We start from the raw sequence: 25,899 nt of genomic DNA, 5'->3' as shown, positions 1-25,899 counted from the left end.
TCACTCATCATCTTCCCTATGCTACAAGCAGCTCTCAATACAAACATTGATCCATGGCACATCCTGTTTGGACAGGAGGCTAGACACCATGCTACCACTGTTATATTCAGAGGTACACAAAGACTCAAGCAAACAGATATAGGGCCAAAACAATTAAATTCATACAATCACAAGCCTCCATATATCACCCGTGCCATTAAAGTGTCCTCAATAGGTCTTCTCCTTTCTCTCCCTCTCACTAGATTTCTGTATAGGCCCTGGATCCAGAGAAGAGGTGGTGGGAGCCTGCTCCATAGTGCAGTTTACGAGCCTGGGAGATTTAGCCAGGCACCCCATGAGAGGTGTACCTGAATGTCCTCAACATGCTGAGGATTTTCTTACCACAGGCAAGTGGACTTGAACCTGGACATTCCAGTCAAGGTAGGGACACTATCACTGTGCCACAAGATCCTGGGTTGTGCCATTATATTTTGCTTCAGAGGTCAGATTCACTTGCTGCATTTACTTCCTTGAAAGAACTATAGGCAAATTTTAGCTGATGCTTGCAATCCAATATCTCCTCCTACTGAAATATCCAACCAATTAACAATGTGGTTAGCACTAACTGAATACAGAAGACATTTAAATAGTAGGCTGTAAAATGTTGTCTTCTTTCTTGAGACACAGTCAATGGACATGCAGTGTACTCTGTCTTTAGTTTCAGAGTCTATTATATTTAACCCTCTGTTTATTTCAGATGGAATGCCTGTAGATCAATGCAACAGACAAAAAATAAAAATTGGTCCAAAATATGACCATTCTATGACAATAATAACAGCATATAATTCGAGAATAAGGTTCAAATACTTTAATTACAGTATTTCAATAAAAAAGTACACTTTATCTCCATATCAAATGAAGAATCCTACCCTTGTCACATTGAACTGGACGATTCCTCTGGGGTTATCATTCTCTTCAATTGTTATTTCTGCGAATTCCATTCCTGAACCCAGTTTCAAACTGGGTTGTCTTCCAGGTCCAGTATCAGCCACTTTGACACTGCTAATGTTAACTAGAAAGCTTTCATGCAATTCAGGAATGCTATCCTATCAAATAAGAAATATCATTTTTCATAAGATCCAAACAACGTGTTTATTATAAAGATCAAAACTAGTGCTGTGACAGCATAACAAGATTAACTTGAATCAAATACACTACTTTTCAATCTATCGAGCTATAAAAGTGACATTAGATATTTTCGCACCAACCTTTTCAGAGGTGGTATTAGATCTGGAGCATGAACTCAGGCTTTCTAGTTCAGAGGCAGGGGCACTAGCACTCTGCCACAAAAGCCTAAAAAGTGACACTCGATAGTTTTAATCAAACTGTTTAGAGATTATATAACCCAGGCTTGAACCTGGGTATCCTGGCTCAGAAACAGGGACACTACCATTGCACCGCAACAGCCCTTTAAACATTTATTTGTGTTGATATTGAAGGCAGCAGAGATATGAAAGGCCCCTCTGAGAATCAGACTCTGGACCCCTGGTTTACAAGGTTAGTGCTCTAACCCTCAGAGAGAAATGAAACAACAGAATGTTATCTAATCCATGATACCTGTATCAACTCCAGCTTATTCATTTAAACTATCTACTCATTTCCAATTCTCTAACCTACCTCCATATCTGCACATTCTTCCCTTTTATGTATATATCATAAATTCAAATAATCTTTCCAATGATTCTGTTAATATCTCCTTTTGATTTTTATTAAATGTGTGAAGGCCATATTTTTATTTTTCTGTATTTTTGAGTGTGACACAATTAGGTAAAGGATTGGTTTAAAAGCCAAGGATTATTGAAGGATTGCTGCACTTCTAAAAAACGATGATGCATGTTGTAAGTGCTGTTTTCACTGCTGTTTGTTCAAGCAGTAGGGAATGCCTTTTTAGAGTTGAGCTGGAGCCAAGGGGATTGAATACACATGGAAATTTGGCCAGCAACAAGTAGTTGATTAGTTTATGAAATGACCAGTTATCAATGACTAACAACGGCCAACAAATGTGGTTGGTCTCCTATTCACTGGAAGTTCAGGTCAGAGCCCATCAGACCTTCAGAAAGAAAAAAAAAACTGGTCTTACACTGTAGCACAGAAAACATCTCAAACGTTCAGATAGCCAGTTTATTTCCCCTTGCCAATAACTGTAAGCTGTGACTTTTAACAAAAACATCGGAGACCTTTATGAACCTGCATCAGTCTCCCTGTACCTCCTGCAAGATAAGGGAATATCCCTGAAGAAGGAAGATCAAGGATCAACATGTCCTTATGAGCCAAAAGGATCATCTCAGTGAATCCTGTGGACAGAAACCATTGAACTGCATTCCCAATCTTACAGTCCATCCATGGCAGTCATGTTTTTTTCTTTCTGTATGTATGTGTACGGGTGTTCAAGTTTTATCCAGTAAAGGTATGTATCAACTTTTTATGGTTGTACACCTGGGGTTAGAATCTACTTGTTGTAATTATTATTATTTCTTAGTTAAGTACAGAGACCCAGTCTTTGTAGGGTTGTGAATTAGATGGTGGATTAGACCTGTTTTTATTCAGCACCCCTTTCACTTCGCTGTCTTCTTGCACAAATACCCACTTGCTGCTGTGACAGGATACAATTTAAATGGCAGTCAGTATCTATCCTGATGTAATTTTAATTGTACCCCTGACCAAATCTTGCATTGTCCCCAGTCTGCAAACAAGAGCTTATGGGAAGAAATGAGCCAAAAACTCATTTTTTTAAAAAAAGTACATTTTTTAAACAAGGTTATTTGTGAAGAAGCAGAATGCCCCACATTCAGTTATGGAATACCTGATCCTGCCACTCTCCATCCCCAAATTAATTTACTTGAAACCATTTCACAGGGGTCTGGCAGCCTGCAAATGTTGACTCCTGCTCACCAGAGCTGACCCCACCTTAGCCTCAGGTAGAAATCAGATTCAGGATACGTTCAAATCTCCTAGGTTCCCTGCTACAGGAAATCAGCTCCCTTTTACAGTCCCAAACTAATTCCCAACCAGTGTATTCTCTCATTACCAATCCAAAGTTGGCTAATACACTGATGAAAAGAATTATCAGTGAGCATATGAAGTTTTTGCCTTAATTCTCCACAATAGAGTTATCCACTATTACATTACCATGAGTATTATATACAAAGCACAACTAGTAACCACTTCTAAAAAAGATAATATTTATACCATCCACTCTCATAAACTTACAGATAGGATTGTAAATCTAATCAAAGCTTGTGTGTCATTCTCCTTTATAATTGTTGTGCCCTGTTGTGCAATGTAGTCCTGGTTCGCAGTTGCTTGATTAACAGGTAGGACCAAAAGATTTGGTTTGGTACTGTACTGGACAGCAACATCTCCCACAAATCCTTGTTCACGAATAATTCTTAAAGTGATATTAATTGCGTCAACTGTAAAAACACAAAACAAAAACTTAGAACTTAAATGTGTGGTTATCAAAATAGTTTAATCTCAATATTGGGTAAAGTTGTACTGTAGCACTTTCAATGAATATAGAAATTAGCAGAGGACTAAAATAAGCATGTTATTTGCTGTCACACATTTTACAAAGTCTAGAATCTGTTCATCTCAGCAACCCAACCTCAACTGCCCCATGCAATGGAGATAGAACATAGATTCACCACCTTCTGAGAGAAAAAAAACCTTTTCATCTCTAAAATGTGCCACTCCTTGTTCTGAAATTACACCTATATGTCCTAGACTCTCTCACAAGAGGAAACAATGTTTGCGCATCTACTCTGTTAAGTCATCCAAGAATTTTGTATGTTTCAATAAGGTTACTTCTTCATCTTTCTAAACTCCAATGAGTACCAACCCAAACTACTCAACCTCTCCTCATAAGATAGTGCCTCCATTCATGGTATAAGCCACAAACTTCTCTGGACTGCCTCCAATGACACTGTATCTTTCCTTAGATATGAGGCCCAAAACTGTTCAAAGTATTCTAGCTGTGGTCTGACTAGTTCCTTGTTTAGCTTTAGCAAAAGCTCCCTACATCTATCCTCCATTCCCTTTGTATTAAAGATCAACATTCCATTTACCTTCCCTATTACCTGCTGTACTTGGCACTAACTTTTTTGTAATTCATGGGCGAGAACAACAAATTCCTTATTCTGTAGCTTTCTGCAGTCTTTCTCCATTTAAATAATATGCAGCTTTTCTGTTCTTCCTATCAAATTACATAATCTCACATTCTCCCACATTATATTCCACTTGCCATATTTTTGTGCATTCACTTCACCTGTCTACATTCCTTTGCTAGGAGAAAGTGAAGACTGCCGATGCTGGAGATCAGAGCTGAAAAATGTGCTGCTGGAAAAGCGCAGCAAGTCAGGCAGCATCCAAGGAGCAGGAGAATCGACGTTTCGGGTATAAGCCCCTCTTCCTGAAGAAGGGCTTATGCCTGAAACGTCGATTCTCCTCTCCTTGGATGCTGCCTGACTTGCTGCGCTTTTCCAGCAACACATTTTTCAGCTACATTCCTTTGCTGACTCATCCTCATCTGCCATCCTCACTAATTGCCTACACACTCATTTTTGTGTTATTCACAAATTTGGTAATAGTAAATTTATTTTCCTCAGGTTATTAGTACATGTTGTAAATAATAAAACAAAGAAATACAGATGCTGAGATCTGAAATTAATAAGAACAGAAATTGCTGGAGAAATTCAGCAGATCTGGCAGCATCGGTGGATGAAAATTATTGTAAATAATTATTGTGCCTAGGATAATCCCTGTGGTGCTTACTAGTTACAGGCTGTCATCACCCCAATCCCAATTCTCTGTCTTCTTCAATCCTTTATCCATGCTAACATATCACCTTCAAAACCATGGGCTCTTATGTGTGGTAATTTATCAATGCCTTCCAAAAATCCAAAGATATTACATCCCATGTTTCTTCTTTATCTATCTGCCTTGCTACCTACTCAAAGAATTCTAATAAATTTGTCAAGCATGAATACCTCTTCATGCTGACTCGGTTTGATCATGTTATGTAATTTTAAATGCTTTGCTATTACATTCTCTATAACAAATTCTAATATTTTTGCAATAACAGATATGAAATTAACTTGTTCTTTTCTTTATTTCCTTCCCTTTTCAAATGAAAGTATTACATTGGCAGCTTTCCAATCATGTGGGATTTTTCTGGAAACTAAGGACACCTGGGCGGTTACTACCAGCATATTACAAACCCTATAGCTACTTTCTTTTAATATTTGAGGCTGCATCCCATCAGGTCTACAGACTTACAATCTTTAGCCCCATTAGTTACCCTAACACATTTTCTCAAGTGATTGTGATTGTATTTATTTCCTCTTCTCCTTTTGCCCCGTGATTATTTAGTGATTTTTGAATTCTACAAGCCTCTTCAACAACGTAGACTGATGCAAAGTATTTATTCAACTTCTCTGCCATTTCCTGGCAACCCATTATTACTTCCATAGCCACATTCTCAAAGAGGTCTGTGTTCTGTTTGATATTCCTCTTCCTTTTTTACATATTTAAAGAAGCTCTTGTGGTCCTTCTTGACATTACCTGCAAGTTTACTCTCAAATTTTAACTTCTCCCTTTTTTTTCGTCATTTTTGATTGTCTATTTTAAAGCTTTTCCAATCCTCTGACTTACTACTGATCTTTGCCAGATTTAATTTTTTTTTTCAATTTGATGCTATTCTCAACTTTCCCAGTTAACCATGGTTGATTTATTCCCTTTCTACAATCCTTCTTCCTTGCTGGAATAGCGACAGATGAATCTGCATAATGATAGGGTCAAATAGGTTTTCCCTTTTGGTGGTTACTTACTACATTTCCAATCAGAGTACATTCGGTGACCTTATCACTCTCAGTTGCTAAACAGTACTAAACAGAGCTGGTGGGTGACAGGGTGTAATTTGTAATCAGCAAGAAGTTCCTTGACAATGATGCCATGAGACTGCATGGAGTTCTAGGTCACTGTTGAGAATTCGCAGTGAACTCCCTCCTCAATGTATAGCACTGTGCCACCACGTGTGGAAGGCCTGTCCTCATGGTAGAACAGGATGGTCTTGGCAAGTCTCTGGGAAATTACCTGTGAGGTTTGATTCTTTGATAATGACAGTGTCAGGCTGCTCCTGGACGAGTTTGGAAAAGTTCACTCACTTTTAGTACAAGCCTCCAGATATTAATAAGAAGGACTTAGCAGAATTAACAGAGATGGCTTTAGGACTTTTATTTCCAGTCCCTAGATCAATGCCCAGAAGTCCCTCCATTTCATTTCTTTGTGAATTTGCAGTGGTTTGAAACAACTGACTGGTTTGCCAGACCATTTCAGAGGGCATTTATGAGTTAACCATATTGCTTTGAGTCTGGAGTCACATTCAAGCCAAACAAGTTAAGTACAGCAGATTTCCTTCTTTGATGAACTTCAGTTTAATTACAAATGACCAATGTGCCAAATATTCAAAGGTTACCAAACAATAATTAATCCCAAATACCGAAAACAAAACTTACATTCTGGCTCCTGCACAAAGACATGGCGTGAGCTTATATCCCAGCCAACCACACCATATGGGGAATCATTAGGAAGGATAGTCAATACAGCGTTTCTTTTATTCAAGTCAATAGTTGCTCCTTTGGCTTGTTCTTGCACATCCATTGTGGTGACATTCATAAGAGTTATAGTTACAATCTCAGCTACTTCTGGGACGTTGTCAGCCAATACGGTAAGTGAAATTGTAGTGAGAGCTTGACCCTCTGCAAAAGTGAACTGTAATATTGGGCCATATTAATCAAACGTAGAGTATAAATTTGAAGATGAATTATGAAACACTTCAACACCAAACAAACAAATTGAGTATTGCCAGCTCATAGCTGTTATCTGATCTGTGACCTCTCATCCATTATACGAGAGTCAGTCAGGCCAACATTACTACAGAAGGATATATCTGGTAACAGTGCTTCATGTTCATTTCTGTTGATGAAAATATATGCAATACTGTTCCTGAAGCCAATAGCAGGGAAAGCAAGAAATAAATTGTCAGAATATTATAGAAAGCTAACTGGTTTCAGCAATGTTCTTAAGGAAAGGAAATCTTCCCAACATGCAGGGAGATGGCCTCTCATCAAAGTGGAAGTGTTGGAGACAATTCAGAGAGCTCTGAAGCATTGGCCCAGATATTTCAAAGAAGTGGCAATCACAGTCATTAGTGTTGAGTTCAGCATTTCTAGTCAGGAAATCCAATCCCCAGCTCCTTCAGAAATACAGAACATAACCAACATATAAAGACATCTGAGACGGAATTTAATTCAGCGATTTAGTGCAATGTAAAATCATGGGGAATGCAAAGGCTTTCCTTTAGTAATAGATCCTGCTCATAAGACAGCAGTTATCAAACCATTAAGCTTCCTTCCTTGTGATTAACTGGAATTGATCGCAAAATCTCAAAACATGAACAAGTGATAGAAGTAAATGAGCCAACTTACATCTGAAATGTTCATGTATATAAAGAAAAGATTGTGAATGATCAAGGGCTGGGTAGTCATAATGTGAATGATCCACATCCAGGTGACAGAGAAATCTAATGAATAGAATGGTGTAGGACATGCAAGCAGAGAATTGGCAAGTTTGAATATTGATTCCACTATAAGACAAAAGGTGAATTCAGTGCAGGTAGCGATGGTGAGTCTGGAGGTGATTCTTATACCAGAAAGGAATCACAAGCAAAGAAAGCAACTCCAAGAGTGCAACAGGAAAGTTTTGCAGCAATACTACATCTGTAGAATTATCTTAGAACAGAACTAAAAGAAGTCCTCGTAACCATTAAGTTTTCATGTCAACAGATAAATTTGAGGACAAAATAAAAAGTTACAGAAAACAAAGACTGTTGGAGAAAGCTTGAAGTTACTAGCTAAGGGACAAACACCATTGTCGGATTTATACTGATAAAGGCCTTACAGATGAGGTTAACAAGGCTAAAGTGAGATGAACCATTGGGTCATATAAATGTTAGAGTGGATTCACCCATAGCTGGAAAAATAAAGTCAACATTTAGTTTTAAGCTCTTCCAGTCACGTATTTCTGTGAGCGTAGATCAATTGTCACAAAAGCTGCATTTCTACATACTGACACCTTTTAGAGACCTTTTCTAAAACCAGGATTCAAATTATGAAAACCTTACAAATGTGTCTAATGCCTGAATGGTAACTCCTGAGTGTGGTATTTTTCAGTGAGAACTGTTTTGCCAAAATAGTTTGTGTTGATTGAAAACAGATCTGGCAACATTCTACTGATACCGTAAGTTAAAAAAAAAATTTTGTTCATCTTATGATGCATTTTGATGACTAAAGAGCTATTTACACAATATTATAGAAATGTGTTAAAAATAAGATCAATTTTTAACCATGATCAGATTGGCCAGTGGGCCAAGAAGTGGCAGATGGAGCTTAATTTAGATAAATGTGAGGTGTTGCATTTTGATAAAGCAAACCATGCAGGACTTATACAGTTAATGGTGGTGCCCTTGACACACTGAAGAAAGCTTTTGACTCACTGGCCTTCATCAGTCAGTGCATTGAGTATAGAAGCTGGGAAGTTATGTTGCAGTTGCACAGGACATTGGTGAAGCCACATTTGGTCTCATTACTATAAGAAGGATGTTATTAAACTGTAAACAGTGCAGAAGAAGTTTACAAGGACGTTGCCAGGACTCAAAGGTCTGAGTTGTAGGGAGGGTTGGACAAGCTAAGACCTTTTTCTTTAGAGCATAGGAAACTGAGGGGGGATCTTATAGCAGTGTATAAGATCATGAGAGGCATGGATAGGGTGAATGTTGTTATGAAGATGTGGGTGTACTTTAAGAGAGTTAAAAGCTGCAGAACTACTGGAAACAGCACCAAGTGTTCTCAAGAAGGTAAGAATGTAACACTTGGTCAAACAACTCAATTGGCTCGTTGCCTGAAGACAAAAACAAATTTGAATTCAGCTAATCATTTTAAATTATACCCCAAAAAATACCAAACTCCAGTCCAGTTTGAATTTAGTATATTGACAACCTTAAAAGCCAATGACACAATCCAATGACACAATTTGGGGGTAGAAAACCTGGGGGTAAATTGAACAGTTGAGAGGAGAACTGTCAGGCCTCAGCATGTAACAGACTGCTTGAAAAATAGTTCCCTTAAAAGGTACGTTTTCGATCAGTAACCCATGACACAGAAATTCCTAAGAAGAAGAAAAGAAGACACAGGAAGATCCAAATAGAAGATCTGAAAGCTGCCTGGTTTTGAGATAAGAAGTGTTGTTTTGTAAATCCTAATTGGGAGTTTGATCGGACGAGTATTATAGAAGAGACGCAAAAGATAGGTTAGAGTAAGGACTTGTACATAGTTGTCAGTTAATTATTCTCTGTTATACTTTAAGAAATAAAATTGTTAATTTTTACTTTAAATAATTTTTGGCCACTCAAATGTTTATAGATTACTGCACGGGATAAATCTTTTCTGTGTTGCTGGTTTTAAATTATGCAGGAGGGTTGACCCCATGTCGTAACAATATTCTCAGTCTTGTTCAGAGGGTTGGAATTGAGGGCTAGAGGGCATTAGATTAAGTTTAGGTGGGGAAAAAAAGGGAACCTGAGGGGGAACTTTCTTACACAAAGGATGTTACACATAGGAATAAGCTACCAGCAGGAGTGGTTGAGGTAGGTACATTATCAACGTTTAAAAGACGTGTAGATAAATAAATGGTTCAGAAAAGTTTAGAAGGATATGGACTGAGTGTAGGGAAATGGGGTTAGCATGGATTGCCATTTTGGTCTGCACAGACCAGTTTGGGCTGAATGGCCTTTCTCCAAGCTGCAGGGCAAAAGAAATAAGAAAAAAAAAAGAAACGTTTTGCAGAACAAAGAGGCCTAGTGGTGCAGGTGCATAGTGCCTTGAAAGTAGAGTCATATACCCATGAATATAGAATATTTTAAGAGCAAATAAAGCATTAAATTTAAAAATAAAAACTGAATGTACTGAAAAGACTTAGCAGCTCTGGCTGATGCCTGACTCCTGATTACTTCTGGAACTTTGTTATTATTTCAGACATCTGGCAAAAAAGTGCTGGGAAAGCAGATTCATAACTCAAAGATGGTAATTAATGTGGACCAATGCAAAACAATGAATACGGGGAAATAAACAGGCAATTTAAACCAGTTAACCTGAGACAATAGGCAGAGAGATTATGGTTGGTAGACAGCTCACTGTAAATAGTAATGAGTATTTTGTTGACAATCGTAAGGGAAAATTACCAGTTCTTGGAAACTGTAGCCAGAGAGGTACAGCAAGAATCCTGAGAGGTAACAGAATCTGTGGAAAATACCACTATAACCATACAAATGTCATGTATACAATTTAGGTTGCTGTGCTACAGTAAGGATATGCAGCTATTGGGTGACTAAATAGATGACCTAGTTAAAGACATCTGAATTATGAAGCGAGACTGATGAACCTGGCATTACTTATTCTGAAGAGAAGTGCAGGGTAGCTATTGTATAAACTTAAAAGCTTCACCTTCAATTGGATCCTGATAATATGTTTGAGATCCCCACCAGTTCCAGAGCTGGATAATACCAGTTCAAGTTTAGAAAAGGGAAATGAGAAGGGCAATTTAAATTTCACTACTTATGTAGACTGTGATCAATACCAGAATGACTACTGCAATGTTCAGTGGAAATAAAATGGGTTACACTATAGAGTATTTTCTGGTTGGCCAAAACACAAAAGTTGTTGTACTTGCCAAAAAAAGAGTGGAAAATAATAAGCTTTAGCCCAGTTATTTTTGAAGGATAGGGTAAATAGCAAAGTCTTTTCCCCGGGGTCTGGGAGTCCAGAACTAGAGGGCATAGGTTTAGGGTGAGAGGGGAAACATATAAAAGAGACCTATGGGGCAGCTTTTTCACACAGAGGGTGGTACGGGTATGAAATGAGCTGCCAAAGGAAGTGGTGGAGGCTGGTACAATTTCAACAGTTAAGAGGCATTTGGATGGGTATATGGATAGGAAGGGTTTGGAGGGATATGGGCTGGGTGCTGGCAGGTGGGGCTAGATTGGGTTGGGATATCTGGTCGGCATGGACGGGTTTGCCGGAGGGTCCGTTTCCATGCTGTACATCTCTATGACTCTATTAACAGAAGTAAAATCTGTTGTGGTTCTGTTCGCCGAGCTGGAAGTTTTTGTTGCAAACGTTTCGTCCCCTGGCTAGGCGACATCATCAGTGCTTGGGAGCCTCCTGCGAAGCGCTTCTTTGATGTTTCCTCCGGTGTTTATAGTGGTCTGTCCCTGCCGCTTCCGGTTGTCAGTTTCAGCTGTCCGCTGTAGTGGTTGGTATATTGGGTCCAGGTCGATGTGTTTGTTGATGGAGTTTGTGGATGAATGCCATGCCTCTAGGAATTCCCTAGCTGTTCTCTGTCTGGCTTGCCCTACGATAGTAGTGTTGTCCCAGTCGAATTAAATGCCTAAAACTAGGGGGCATGCATTCAAGGTGAGAGGGGGAAAGCTCAAAGGAGATAGAATCATAAAATCCTTAACAGTGTGCAAACAGGCCATTTGGCCCAACAAGTCCAATCTGACCCTCCAAAGAGTAACCCACCCAGACCCTATTATTCTACATTTACCTCAGACTAATGCACCTAACTTACACATCCCTGAACACAATGGGCAATTTAGTACGGCTAATTGCCCTAACCTGCACATCTTTGGATTGTAGGAGGAAACCAGAGCACCCAGAGGAAAGTCACGCAGACACGGGGAGAATGTGCAAACTCCAGTCAGACAGTCACCCGAGGCTGGAATCAAACCCAGATCCTTGGTGCTGTGAGGCAGCAGTGCTAACCACTGAGCCAGAGAGTGGTAGGAGTCTGGAATGCACTGTTAGAGGTGGTGGTGGAGGCAGATAGGGCATTTAAGAAACTTTTACATCGGCACATGAATATGCAAGGAATGGAGGGATATGGACCAAGGGCTGTCGCCTAGCCAGGGGACGAAACGTTTGCAACAAAAACTTCCAGCTCGGCGAACAGAACCACAACAACGAGCACCCGAGCTACAAATCTTCACACAAACTTTGAAGAAGTAAAATCTAAATCCATTAGTTGTCAAAATCCACAGATTTTGGTGACATGGAAACAGATCAAGTGATTTTTTAAAAATAGTAGAATATCTTTACCACTCCAGAAGTTGGAAAGATGTCATTGATGTGTCCACTGACTGTCCATTGTACAGTCACAACTTTCTGTGTTCCGCGCAGCCGTTCAATGCTCAGAGTGACCTCATTATTTTGTTCCAATTCTTCTGCTTGCTTGGACAATGAACTCTGAGAGAGGGAGAAAAACATACCCTAAACTTTGAATGAAGTTCAGAATTTTTTTTAAACTACTGCGTCGTCTTCTTGCCATTTAATCATAAGTTTACTTACAAAAAAAACTATTTATTTTACACTTGCAATACATAAACAATTTTGATCAGTGTTCTCAATAATAATAAAGTTGCCTCATCATAATTCTATTTGGATGTTGTATTACTGTTACTTTAAGTTCAGGCTCGAACAAATAATCTTTTCATGATAAAAATACAACTCTGGAACTCAAGACATATAAAATGCCTCAGAACTGTTTTAATAACACTGAAGAATATTTATTGATAAAGCAAATAAGTATGAAAATGAGTACCTGCACAAAACCAATTATCCCATGTGCATCATCATTCGACTGGATGACTATAGTTACTTGATCATTGGAACCAATTTCAGCTCCTCCTTTTGCATTTGTAAGCCTCACTGCAAAAGTCTCATCATCTTCTGGTATATCATCATCAAGAATACTTATGGCAATCACAGCATCTTTATCCCCAGGTTCAAATATGAGTTCACCAGACCTATTAATTTAATAAGTGACAGCATATTGTCATTAATATTTACATTAATACTGCAAGAACAGTAGCAATTTAACAGCACTGTAAAATACAACTCAGTTTTTAACAACAAATAACTTTCTCTATACAGCAGTGTTCGAGTGCTCAGCTAGTCGCAAACACCTTACATGCAGAGTTTCTTTGCAAGAGTAATTGTCACAGGTAAGGCAGCACATCAAATTTGCATTTGTCAAGATCCGACAAATAAGAAGGATAATAAACAACTCGTCTATCAACTGTGGGTATTGGTAAAAGGGCCAAATATTGAATTGTATATCAGAGTGACCTCTTACTCATCAAATAATGCAATGTCACAGCCATTTGCATCTGAATTGGAAACGGAAACTTGGATTTACAATCTCCTCTCTGAAAGACACTACCTTTAATGAAGCAGGATTCCCTCACAATTGCACTGAGTGTCAACCTATATTATTTGCTCAGTCTTGGAATGAACACATAATCATCTCACTCAAAAGCAAGAATGACCAGTGATAAAAGACAACAATTAAGAATGTACAGGTTACACATTGCTAAAGGGCTCAAGGAATAATTGGTTTGTCAAGCTATGAGGAGAAAGTGAGGACTGCAGATGCTGGAGATCAGAGCTGAAAATGAGTTGCTGGAAAAGCGCACAGGTCAGGCAGCATCCAAGGAGCAGGAGAATCGATGTTTCGGGCATGAGCCCTTGGATGCTGCCTGACCTGCTGCGCTTGTCAAGCTATGACCATATCATTGCAGAAGCCTGACCTTAATAAAAGCTGTTGATGGGTTTCAATTTTGGCAGCCAGGCAAACCATTTCTCAATGCAATCGTGCTCACTTTTGTGTGTCGGAAATCAATGAAGTAACTAACCCCAATCTATCCTCTTCACCCTTAAATAAAGATATCATTGAGTGCAATTTTTATGATTGCATCGGTCTTCACTGTAGAGGGTACAGGCACGAAGTTTGGCAGATAATGCAAAGCTTGGAGAGAATGAGAGTTGTGAGGAGGATGCAAAGAAGCTTTGAAGCCGTTTTAGACAAGCTGAATGAATAAGCAAGAGCATGGCTGATAGAAAATAAAATGAATAAGTATGTTGTTATCTACTTTGGTAGGAGGAAAAGAGATGCAGAGTATTTATTAAATGATGAGAGATTGGGAAATGTTGATGTCCAAAGAAATCTATGTATTTTTGTTCTTAAGTCACTGAAAACGAACATGCAGGTGCAGCAATGAATTAAGGAGAAAAATTGTACCAGATCTTAAATAAAAGCAAGAAATGATGGAAAAACTTAGCATGTTTGGCTGCATTCTGCTGAGAGAAAGAGAGCTAACACTTCAAGTCCAGTATGACTCTTCTTCGGAACTGCATGATGACCTTATCACAAGACTGTGTACAGGTTTGAATACTGTAAAGATGCCAGGCTTCAATTGCGTGGAACCTTGGTAAGACTGCATTGGGAGTATTATGTACATGTGTGGCCCTTTAGCTAATTCTTACAGCGGAGGATCACCAGACTAATTCCAAGATGGTGGAACTGTCCAGAGAGGTGAGATTGAGGAGACTGGAACTGTATTATCTTGAGTTCAGAAGAACGAGAGATAACCTGATTGAAATTTGCAAAATTCTCAAAAGTCAGTTACCTTGCCTGGGGTAGTGTGATGGTCAGAGGTGTCCAGAACCAGGGAACACAATGTTAGAGTAGCAGCCAAACCTACTGAGTACTGACGAGTAACTTCTTCGTTCAGAGAGTAGTGAATCCTAGAAATTCCCCTATCACAGAGTGTGATGGAAGGTCAGTCTTTGAATATGTTCAAGCCAGAGATTGATAGATTTCTAGGTACTTACAATATCATGGATATGGGGATAGAACAAAAGAATGGCCCTTGGGTGAATATCAGCCTTGATCAAGCAGGCTTGAGGGACTGAGTGGCTTACTCCTGTTCTAATGTTATTCTGTTCCCTGGTTTCTTGCTTTTATTTAAGATCTGTTACAATTTTTCTCCTTAATTCATTGCTGCACCTGCATGTTCGTTTTCAGTGACTTAAGAACAAAAATACATAGATTTCTTTGGACATCAACATTTCCCAATCTCTCATCATTTAATAAATACTCTGATCATCACACTACCCCAGGCAAGGGAACTGAATTTTGAGAATTTTGTAAATTTCAATCAGATTCCTTTCACTCGTCTCAACTCAACATAAGACAGGTCCAGACTCCTCAGTCTCACCTCATAGGACAGTTCCACCATCCTGGAATTAGTTTGGTAATCCTCTACAATAAGAGTGGTGTTCCACAGGGATTGGTTCTGGGCCCTCTTTTGTTGTCATTTATATAATTGATTTGGATGAGAATATAGAAAGCATTGTTAATAAGTTTGGTGGCAGAGTAGACAGTGAAAAAGGTTTTCTAAGATTACAAAGGAAACTTGATTAAATGGTCCCAATGCGCTAAAAATTGGACTTCAATCTGGATAAATGTGAGGTATTGCATTTTGGTACAACAAACAAGGATAGGGCTTATCCAGTTAATGGTAGGGTTTTGGGTAGTGCTATGGAACAGAGAGATATAGGGGTGCAAGGTATACAGTTCTTTGAAGTTTGCATCACATATAGACAGGGTGGTTAAAAGGATGTTTGGTATGCTTGCTTTCATTGCACAGTCCTTTCTGTATAGGAGTTGGGACGTTAAGATTGTACAAGACATTGGTGAGACCTCTTCTGGAGTACTGTGTCCAGTTCTGGCCACCCAGCTATAGTAAGGATATTATCAAACTGGAGAGGATTCAGAAGAGATCGACCAGGATGTTGCCAGGTTTGGAAGGTTTGAGATATACAGAAAGGCTGGATAGGCTTGGACCTTTTTTCACTGGAGCGTAGGAGGTTGAGAGGCAACCTGATTGAAGTTTATTAAATAATGAGAAGCATAAATAGAGTTAATGGTAGTTGTCTTTTCTCTAGGGTGACAGATTTCAAGATTGGGGGCATATTTTTAAGGTGAGAGAAGAGAGATTTAAAAGGGACATGTGAGGCAAATGTTTTACACAGAGGGTGACTCAGTTGTGGAAAGAACGTCCTGAGAAGTGATACAATTACAACTTTTAAAAGACATTTGGATAGATGCATGAATTGGGTAGGTTTGGAGGGATATGGGCTAGGAGCAGGCAGGTGGGACTAGTTTAGCTTGGGATTATGTTTGGCATGGACTGGTTGATGGAAGGGTCTGTTTCCATGACTTTACATGACTTTATGACTCTATGAATGAGTGGAACTTGACACTGAATAGGATACAGACATTAGATAAGATTAACTTTGCCAGGGTTGAGAATGGAAGCAGCCAGCAAAGAATTAGAATAGCTAACTCCAAGGTGGAAAAAAAACTTTGAGGCTACAAAAAAATGTAGATATGTTAAGTGAGTAGTCATGGATATGGCAAACAGAGTAAAATATGGAACAAATGTAATGTCCATTTTGGCAGGAAGAACAAAAGAAAATGCATAATATCTAAATGGTGAGAGATTGCAGAGGTTGAAGATGCAGTGGGATCTTCAATGTGTGGCCGAGTATATGAATCACAAAAGGCTAGCATCCATAAACACCAAGTAATTAGGAAAGCAAAGATCATGTATCATGTACGTCATATATTGCAAGAAGAATTGAATACAAAAGAAGGGCAGTTATGTTTCAGTTATACAAGATATAGGAGACCACATTTTGTTTCTTCTGATACATTCTTGGGATGTTGGCATCATTGCCTCGGATGGTGAATAGCTTCAAGGGAAACACAAAGGTGATGGTGGTGTTCCCATGTATCTGCTCTCTGGGTTTTTCTCGATGCCAGTGGAGTGAGTTTGAAAAATACAGTGTAAGAAGCCTTGGTAAATTGCTGCACCACATCTTGCAGATGGTATACATTGTGTCAGTGGTGGAAGAAGTGAATGTTGGTGGACACATGTCAACCAAATGGGTTTCTTCATGTTGGGTGGTGTCAAGCTTCTTGAATGTTGTTGGAGCTGCCAACATTGTACCATGAACGTTAGAAACTCTCTTTGTGAATACAAAATAGGGGAAGCAGAGTCTTTGAATTTTTTTAAAGCAGAGATAAGTAGATTCTTGGTGAGCAAGAGGATGGAAGGATATCAGGGTGGGCAGCGTTGTGGATCTAAGGTTTCAAGCAGATCAGGTTCAAGGGCCTGAATGGTCTATGCCTTCTCTTTGTATGTCCATTGGCTTATTTGAGAGTTTTGGCAGTGACTGAACTGAGGCAGATAAGATTGGATGGTGCTATGAAGGTCTTTGCCATGAAGAGAATGCACAGTCAAAACTAAGTTCATGGTTAAATAAATCAGCAATGTTGCAAACAGTCTGGTTGAGTTTAAGAAATCAAAAAAGTGACAAGCAAGAGAATTTGTGTCAGTAACTGAAGTTTTTGGCCAAGCAGTCTGGAAATACCAAGGTAATGGAGATGCTGAGAAGTGGTTGAGAGGTACAGCAATGCGCTATCAGAGTTTCCAGGTCACAACATTCAAAGGAAGGGCTGGACTATGAAAGTGGAAATCATATTTTCAGACCTCGGTACCTCGCTATCAACCTGTCTCAAAGCTGCTGATTTATAATCAGAACAGATGCAAAATTTAATACGGCATCTGGGAACTTTTTGTATGAACTTTGAGATAATGCAGTGACATGGTCAGAAATTTCCTTCAACTCTTTTTGAACTTTTTTACATCTTTTATTGACACAGACCACTCCATCCAGCTCTCTTCGGAAACCTTGGAAATCACAAAGCAATAAAGCAATGGGAAAGATGCTCAGATCTAGCATTACATAATATCACCTCAAATCTTTGCATTTTTATGTCCAGGAATAAATATTCACCTAGCCCCGAAAATGTTTTGGTCAGTGAATTTCGGTCATATCAAGATTTGCTCCTCTCATTTATTTTAACGAGAAAAATATGCATTTCTTTCAAATAAAGTAAATTTTAAAAAGCATAAGCAAATAGAAATTCTTACCCTGGAATAAAATCGGATTGGTTAGATACAGAAACTAGCTCATATACCCAGGATTCCAAATCACCTGCTGAAGCGATGAGGGTTTTGGTTCCATTAAATGAAGGCACAGTGACAGGAACCATATAATTTGCCGCAGGAAGTTCCAGCACTGATGTAAACTGACTGGTTGCTGAGTTCCATTTGTAGAGGAGTGACCGATTTTCACCAGTCAGCAGGAGATGAACTGAAAAAAAAATTGGTATCTGCATAATCTGTACAACTGATCCAAAAAAAAGCACTTTGAAGTTGCAATACAGCAGAACATTCAGTATGCACCACTTGGAGGACAAACCCCATCCCAATTCTGGGACTGGCAATAATTGAGAGTCCTCAATCTCATTTCAAAAGCATCTTGAATCAAGTTCAGAAACAGCACTACTGCATTCCAAACTGAACCTTTCCCATCTTTATAAAAAGCTTAACACTGGTCTTCTGATATAAAACTCCAAAACCTGAGAAAACTGTTGGCGGTTGTATTATATTCTGATAATTGGTAATGAGATGGAGAATAATTGAAGTTCAATTACTGAAAGCATTAGTACAAGTTAGCACTTAATATTAGATTAGATTAGATTAGATTACTTAGTGTGGAAACAGGCCCTTCGGCCCAACAAGTCCACACCGACCGCCGAAGCGCAACCCACCCATACCCCTACATTTACCCCTTACCTAACACTACGGGCAATTTAGCAAGGCCAATTCACCTGACCTGCACAGCTTTGGACTGTGGGAGGAAACCGGAGCACCCGGAGGAAACCCACGCAGACACAGGGAGAACGTGCAAACTCCACACAGTCAGTCGCCTGAGGCGGGAATTGAACCCGGGTCTCTGGCGCTGTGAGGCAGCAGTGCTAACCACTGTGCCACCGTGCCGCCAATATGTATTTTAGCTGATCAAATTCCAACTTAACTAGATTACAACCAGCAGTATATTGTTTGATTATGTTTATGAATGTGGTAATGATCATCATTCAGTAATTATTATTAGGCTTCATAGCTATCTAACAAAATTAGGTGCAAACAGATTGGGAATAAGCATTTTCTGATCTTCCAGATCACGATCTACCTCAAGAGACACAAACTTGGAATGTAGGGACAGAGCTCACTGGCATTAGAAGTGCCTGACGTAATCATGCTGGAGTTTCATTGAAAAATTAGCTTTGAGGCAGTTATATCCCACACCATTTTGTGATGTTCTTGAAATCACACACATAAATTGTACTTATAGCTCCTGAGTGTTACTAATTAAATAGAAGGATACCATGGGCTGGATTTTATGGGGTACTGTATTACCTCAGCCCCTGAACTAAAACATCAATTGGCAGCATTCCAACCCAAAACCTGGCTATCCTGCAGTAATTGGCCATCAACTCAGCAGTCCCAGAATCACCATTATCAAACAGTGGCCAAGCAGTCCACGACAAGAAGCATGGTGGAGCCTGTGTTTAAAAGGTAAATCCACGATTTTGAATGGGCCTGGCCAGCAGACCTAATGAGAGGGAAAGATGGCAGATTTGAGAGACCAGAGAATGGTTAAAGAGTGGTTAGAATCTTGTGGTGTGCCTTGATAAGCACAGTGGACACCAGGAGATATCCCCTACAGCCCTCCCAAATAGGTAAAAGTCTGCAGTGAAGCCTACCTCAATAGGTTTAAGGGAAGTTGCTGAACATCTTCCCCACCCAGCTTAATAGGGGAGAAAGTCAGCAGTGGGTGTGATGGTTGCACGAAGGCCACCTACTTCAGTATACAAAATCCCTGACCTTCAAATAAGGCAACAGGGTCCTTAATATCTAAGCAAATAAAGCTCAATAAAATCTTTCAAATTATTTCTGAACCACTTTAAGCTTTCATAAACCATTCTGCAAACAGCTGTACATTTTTAAATTATTATTTTATTTTATTATGTCTCGGTACACGTAACAATAAATTCAATTCAATTCAATTATGCATTTTGTTTTATCAGGGCAGTTACGTTAACTGCACTACTTGTGCCAGTAATGGGGATCCCTCTGTCTGAGGTGTTTGGAAGTCACTAGGGGGAGTATCAGAATTCACAAAGGGTTCTTCAGGGACCATTATGGGGACTACTGTTTTCTTTACCTATATTAATGGTCTAGACTTGTATGTGCTAGATATAGTTTCAAAAATTAGCGATAATGTGGATCTATTCTAAACTATGATGCACTAGACTGGAACATAACCTTCAAACATCCACCATGACACAATGGGCTGAGAGGACTTCTGTTCTGTAACCATTCTACAAACTATGATTCAATAAGAGGTGGTCTGCAATTATGTGTTGGAAAGCACACATCCATATCTCCACATAGGGGTCTATGTACTCTGATTTGAGAATTAGAGCTATTGAAGGTTTCTCTTCACAAAATAAACTGGAAAAGCAGTCTCAATAGCATGACTAATACATATGAGTGTCTGATTAACCATACTTTTGGCTGTTCCTTCAGAAAGTTCTGACATCATGTTTCCAAAGGTACTGCATCAAAGTAATACACCATGATAGCTATACCACAGTAGCCTAAATGGTCATGACTGCCAACATGCCATCAACTTTGTATTGAGGCCCAACACAAATACTTAGTTCTGCATTAGTATTGCCATCTGATTACATACATTGTATGCAATAATGTCTTATTCTCAAATCTTTCTGTGCACCATTTATTTTTCTTAAAGAATTTCATATTTGCTTATTTGATGAGTTCATGTCTAAAGTCTTACCAAAGTCTGAGGAAGGAATAAAAAGGAAGATACTGCTCACAGTCTGAACAGGAATCATCTGAACCAGTTTTAAAGCAAGTTGACCAGTCTCCCAAATGTACACCAGACAAGAAGAGTGGTTGCCTGCGAAATGTAATAAATGCAAACTTAGTTAAGGCACTGGTGTACAAGTAATATGCTATATTCCAAAGTGACTGTGAGAGAGAATATAAAAACCTTTCAGCAAGTAAGTTTAATGACAACAGTATCCTCCTGGGATGTCAGTAAGCTGTAGTTTAAAAAGCAAACTATTTCAAAGAAAATAAGGTTCATTCAAATAAGAACAGCTAAAGAATTTGGCAAAAACAAATCTGCAATAGAAACATGAAGTCATATCTGACCACCAATATCTCCGATCAAAGGCTGTGAAACACCCTTCTCACAACCATGTATTGCCAGAGCACTATTATCAACATGAATCTGCACAAATATCTGAATTTAGCTGCTGCACAGCCACTAGACTCTACAAAATGGATGCAATGATTTGGATCTTGTCTTGACAGTTGCTTGGAGTGGTGGGAGTGGAGTTGAGTTTTAAGTTTATGATCTGGCAGATGTAGGGAGGATAGTAGTTCATACGGAAGCCTCGATGTCACCCAGGAGCAGTGTTTTAACTGGGATTTGAGGCTACAGGGGATGTGGGGTTAGGTCATGAGATCAGGGGCATCAATGGTGTGGGGAACTTGAAAGAGTTAGAGTGAGGGTGGAATATGCAACCACAGGAGTTTGGCAACATAGGTATACTGGATCAAGCTGGATCGAAATGAAAAGACATTTACCACATGGATCCAGAAATCCTTATCTTCCAGAAACTACCAAGTTTATAAGGCCTACCTACTCAACCTATCCTTACCCTGTTTCCATTCTACCCTTTAAATTGGAAATGGTGGATAAAAGTGAAGAAAATAGCCTTATATGATTATTTCAATTGCCATCCTATCCCTCCTGCTCACCGTCCCCTGCTCACATTAAAACCAGAAAGGGCATGCTGTGGGAAGGATTCAGATTTTCATAAAAACAGTTCAACCTCACACTGAGCCCAAACATGACCATTTCAGCCATTGAAATCCTTCTCTCTACCCCTCTCCACTGAACTGCATTAGAGATGAAAGGGTTGGCAGGTTCATTTCAGTGGTGGATATTGGTTGAGTAACCAAGTGGTTTTCAGTAATAACCTTAATTTCAACCTCGTTGGTACAGGATTGTGAACTGAACTTCCAGGATACAACTTCAATACCATAACCATCAGATTTCAAACCTCCAACCCCCCACCCCCTCAATATCTTGAGTTAATAAGTATATTAATGCAGAGCACACCCATCAGAAATTCACTGAACGTGAGCTTTTTTGTTTCTCAAACTTGATATCAAAAACATGGCTCCACATGAAAGAAAATCCACACAAATGCATATATATGTTGGTGGCACTACTTTTGAATGCAATGTCAATTTAAAAATATATCACTGAAATTAAAAACCCATTCACTGACCGCCAATTGTGGTGTTACAAAAGACAAAGTAAACATCAGCTCCAACAGTCATGCTGCTAACATGCGTTGCTCCTTGAACCATCAAATTTTGTAGCTTTTTGAACTGGTCATCACTCCATTGATAGAAAACAGATACTTGATTGTAGCTGGACTGGGAAACGGCCAAGTACAAATGATTTCCTCGATTAAACAAAGTGAGGCCAGTGGCCCCATGGGTAGGAAGGTTTTGGTGTGGAATAAACAAATGCCCAGTCCATCTATAGATCTGTGAATATATTATTTGAAACAGCATGTTAACTTTGGACCTAAGAGAATGTTTAATTTATACATTGTGGTAGGAAGTCACTGTCAAAACAGATTTTTTAACTTTAGCTGTGACAATATCATGCAAGTTTTAAAAAGACTGATACAAATTTCACCACTTTTTTTGAGTTTGAGTGACGATTTCCTAATCCAATCTACATCAGAGTGTGTTGATTTCTGGTTTGATCATGTCCTTAATTACTTTCAGGCCTTGCTTGTGATAGACATTTTCTTCAGAACCTTTTCAGAGATGTTTATTAAGCACCTCTGGAGCAGGTGGGACTTGAACCCAGGCCACCTGGCTCAGGGGTAGAGACATTACCACCACACCACAACATTAAACTAGGTCAGCAGTTGATCTATCCTTAAGTACCTGTGCAGCAAATAATGGTGCTAACATCAGAGAACCTGGCTACACTTGAAGTTCATGAAAACTCGCAGATAATGCTGTCCTCATCTCATTTTGGGTGCTTCTAACAGGACCGGTTTACTCAATGTGCTTACAGATTAAATTCATTAATCTATACACCTTTATTGTCCCCCTCTCTCAATAACTTGTCTCGCAGCACTTAACTCCAAGTAATGATGTTCATCCCTCTAGATCCTATTCCTTCTTCAGCACTGTAATCTCTTTAATCAATATCACCTCCCCTCTGCATTTCTTTCATTCCCTATCTTTCCCGGACACCTTGCATCCAGCTCTGTCTTAATACCCAGCTCTGTCTTATTCCATCCTCGTCTCCAATATAATCATAACACCACTTTCCTATGTGGCTATCTGCCACTGCAGCTTCGAGACAATATTTATCTGTCAGGCAAAATTACCTTATCATTAAACATTACTCCTTGCATGATTGTGGTGTGTTGAACTTTGTTGTCACATTTCCCACAACAAAACTTTTTAATTACTTGTAAAGCACTTTGGACAGAGAATTCCAAAGCTTCCTGACCTTTTGAGTGAAGAAATTTCCTATCTCAATCTTAAGTAATTGGTGCCTTATCCTGAGACTGAACTGCCAAGCTTTAGTTTTTCTGACCAACAAAAATTATCTCTCAGCATCTACCCTGTGAAGCACCTTCACAATCTTGTATGTTTCAAAGAGATTGCCTCTCATTCTTCTAAACACCAGAAAATATAGATCCAATTTAGTGAGTGTCTAATCATAAAATAATCCCCTCAGCCCTGGGACTAATTTGGTGAACATTCATTGTTCTGCCTCAAATGTAAATATATTCCCTTAAATGTGGAATGCCTAACCTTACAGTGATCCAAATGTGATATCACCAAAAGCCTTGTTATAAATATAAGAAGACGCCTATATTCCTTCATTTAAATCCACTTGGGAAGAAAAACCAATATGCCATTTGCTTGTCTAATTGCATACTGTATGGTACCTGCATGATAACTTTCTCTCTGAACATCAATGTTTACAAATCTCACACCTTTTAAAGAATGTTCTGTTTTTCCATTCTTCAGAAGAAAGTAAATAACTTCACGCTTCCCTACATTAGTTATCCATTCACTTAACCTGATTGTATGCCTTTGTAGCCACTTTGCATTCTCACCCTCCCAACTTCTTCTTTCTACTACAGCTTGATCAGACATGTGCGTAATTTGGGATACGAGCAAATTACCTTCATTTTTAAAATGTCGAAAAGCAAGCTACTGTAATCATTTCATTGGGATACACACTCTGTCGATAAAGAAAAAAACACACTACTTAGGCAACATCCACCCCCCTCTGTCCCCACTGATAATGGAAAATAAATTCTGTTTGTCACAATAGTTTAACATAGTCACCTTGCTCTTGTACTCTGGGCCCATATTAATAACGGCTAGTGTATTTATGATTCTTTAACCATTCTCTCAATGTGTCTTGCCACCAATACTTTACACCCATTATATACACACGTCCCTCTATTCGAGCCGTTCCTTCAGAGGGATGCTCTTTATTTTATACTGTCTCTCAGCATTCATCCTACAAAATGAATTACTTCACTTCCGTGCATTGCATTTTGTCCGCCAGTTATCCAATGCCACCCATCACCATCACCAGTCCTCTCCAATCCCAATTTCACCAATATGTCCTAGCTCTATTGAAATATTACATTCTGCTTTATGGTTTACAATATTTACAAGTTTATGTAAATTTTCAAACTGCCCTGTACATCAATGTCTAGGTCCTTTATATGTCAGGAAAAGCTGGGGTCCTGATTCCTAGGGAACTCCATTATAAACCTTCCTTGAGTCCAAAGAACAACCATTCACCACTACTCTTTGCTTCATGTCACTGAGCAAATTATATATTCACATTGCTACTGGCACTTTTATTCCATGAACTTTGCTCCAGGTCAGTTGTGCTGCACTTTATTAAATACCTTTTGGAAGTATATTATATCAACAAAATAGTTTTCATCAACACTATAACCTCATGAAAAATGTTTTCAGCTTAACAAAGCATGCTGGTTTTCCTTAATTAAAATGCATTTTCCCCTCAAAAATTATTTGTGTCAATTTATTGTTTCTGAAATCTTCCCAGTTACTGAAGTTAAATTGACTGGCCTGTAGTTGTTGAGATTAGTTTTTCTTTCGGGGAGGCAATGGCCTATTGGTATTATCATCTGATTATTAACCAAGAGACCCAATTAATGTTCTGGGGAACTGGATTCTATTCTGGTACAACCTGGGATTAAGAGTTTAATGAATCCACTGTCAATTGTCAGAAAAACCTATCTGGTTCCCTAATGTTCTTTAGGGAGAAAAACTGCCAACCTTACTTGGTCTGGCCTGCACAGAACATAGCACATGGAAAAGTACAGCACAGAACAGGCCCTTTGGCCCACGATGTTATGCCAAGATTTACTTCTAGTATAAAATATAGTAACTTAACCTACACACCCCTCAACTCACTGCTATCCATGTACATGCCCAGCAGTAGGTTAAATGTCCCCAGTGACTCTGCTTCCACCACCACAGCTGGAAACGTATACCATGCACTCTCAACTCTCTGCGTAAAGAACCTGCCTCCTTTATACCTTCCTCCTAATATCTTCAAACTATGACTTCTCATACCAGTCAATCCTGCCCTGGGGAAAAGTCATTGGCTATTGACATTATCTATTCCTCTCATTATTTTGTACACCTTAATCAGGTCTCCTCTCTTCCTCCTTCTCTCCAGAGAGAAAAGTCTGAGCTTATTCAACCTTTCTTCATAAGGCAAGCCCTCCAGTCCAGGCAGCATCCTGGTAAACCTTCTTTGCACCCTCTCCAAAGCCTCTGTATCTTTCCTATAGTAGGGC

At 39.1% G+C, this 25,899-nt stretch overlaps 1 protein-coding gene across 3 annotated transcripts in view; it reads right to left on the bottom strand.

The window, feature by feature from the left end:
• Positions 1-25,899, bottom strand: part of adgrv1 (adhesion G protein-coupled receptor V1) — a 559,481-nt gene that overhangs the window by 323,202 nt on the left and 210,380 nt on the right. For all 3 annotated transcript variants that reach the window (XM_043709105.1, XM_043709113.1, XM_043709123.1), the window contains 8 exons: positions 22,297-22,561; positions 20,769-20,891; positions 17,993-18,215; positions 12,751-12,955; positions 12,249-12,395; positions 6,552-6,807; positions 3,250-3,452; positions 909-1,085 (listed from right to left, as the gene is read on the bottom strand). In XM_043709105.1, coding sequence (XP_043565040.1) covers positions 909-1,085; positions 3,250-3,452; positions 6,552-6,807; positions 12,249-12,395; positions 12,751-12,955; positions 17,993-18,215; positions 20,769-20,891; positions 22,297-22,561 — 1,599 coding nt within the window. The remainder of the gene's footprint in view (positions 1-908; positions 1,086-3,249; positions 3,453-6,551; positions 6,808-12,248; positions 12,396-12,750; positions 12,956-17,992; positions 18,216-20,768; positions 20,892-22,296; positions 22,562-25,899) is intronic.

The sequence above is a fragment of the Chiloscyllium plagiosum genome, chromosome 2, assembly GCF_004010195.1.
Source record: "Chiloscyllium plagiosum isolate BGI_BamShark_2017 chromosome 2, ASM401019v2, whole genome shotgun sequence".
Lineage (NCBI taxonomy): Eukaryota > Metazoa > Chordata > Chondrichthyes > Orectolobiformes > Hemiscylliidae > Chiloscyllium > Chiloscyllium plagiosum.
Note: the sequence above shows the minus strand (reverse complement) of the source record. Positions and strands in the feature narration are given on the sequence as shown.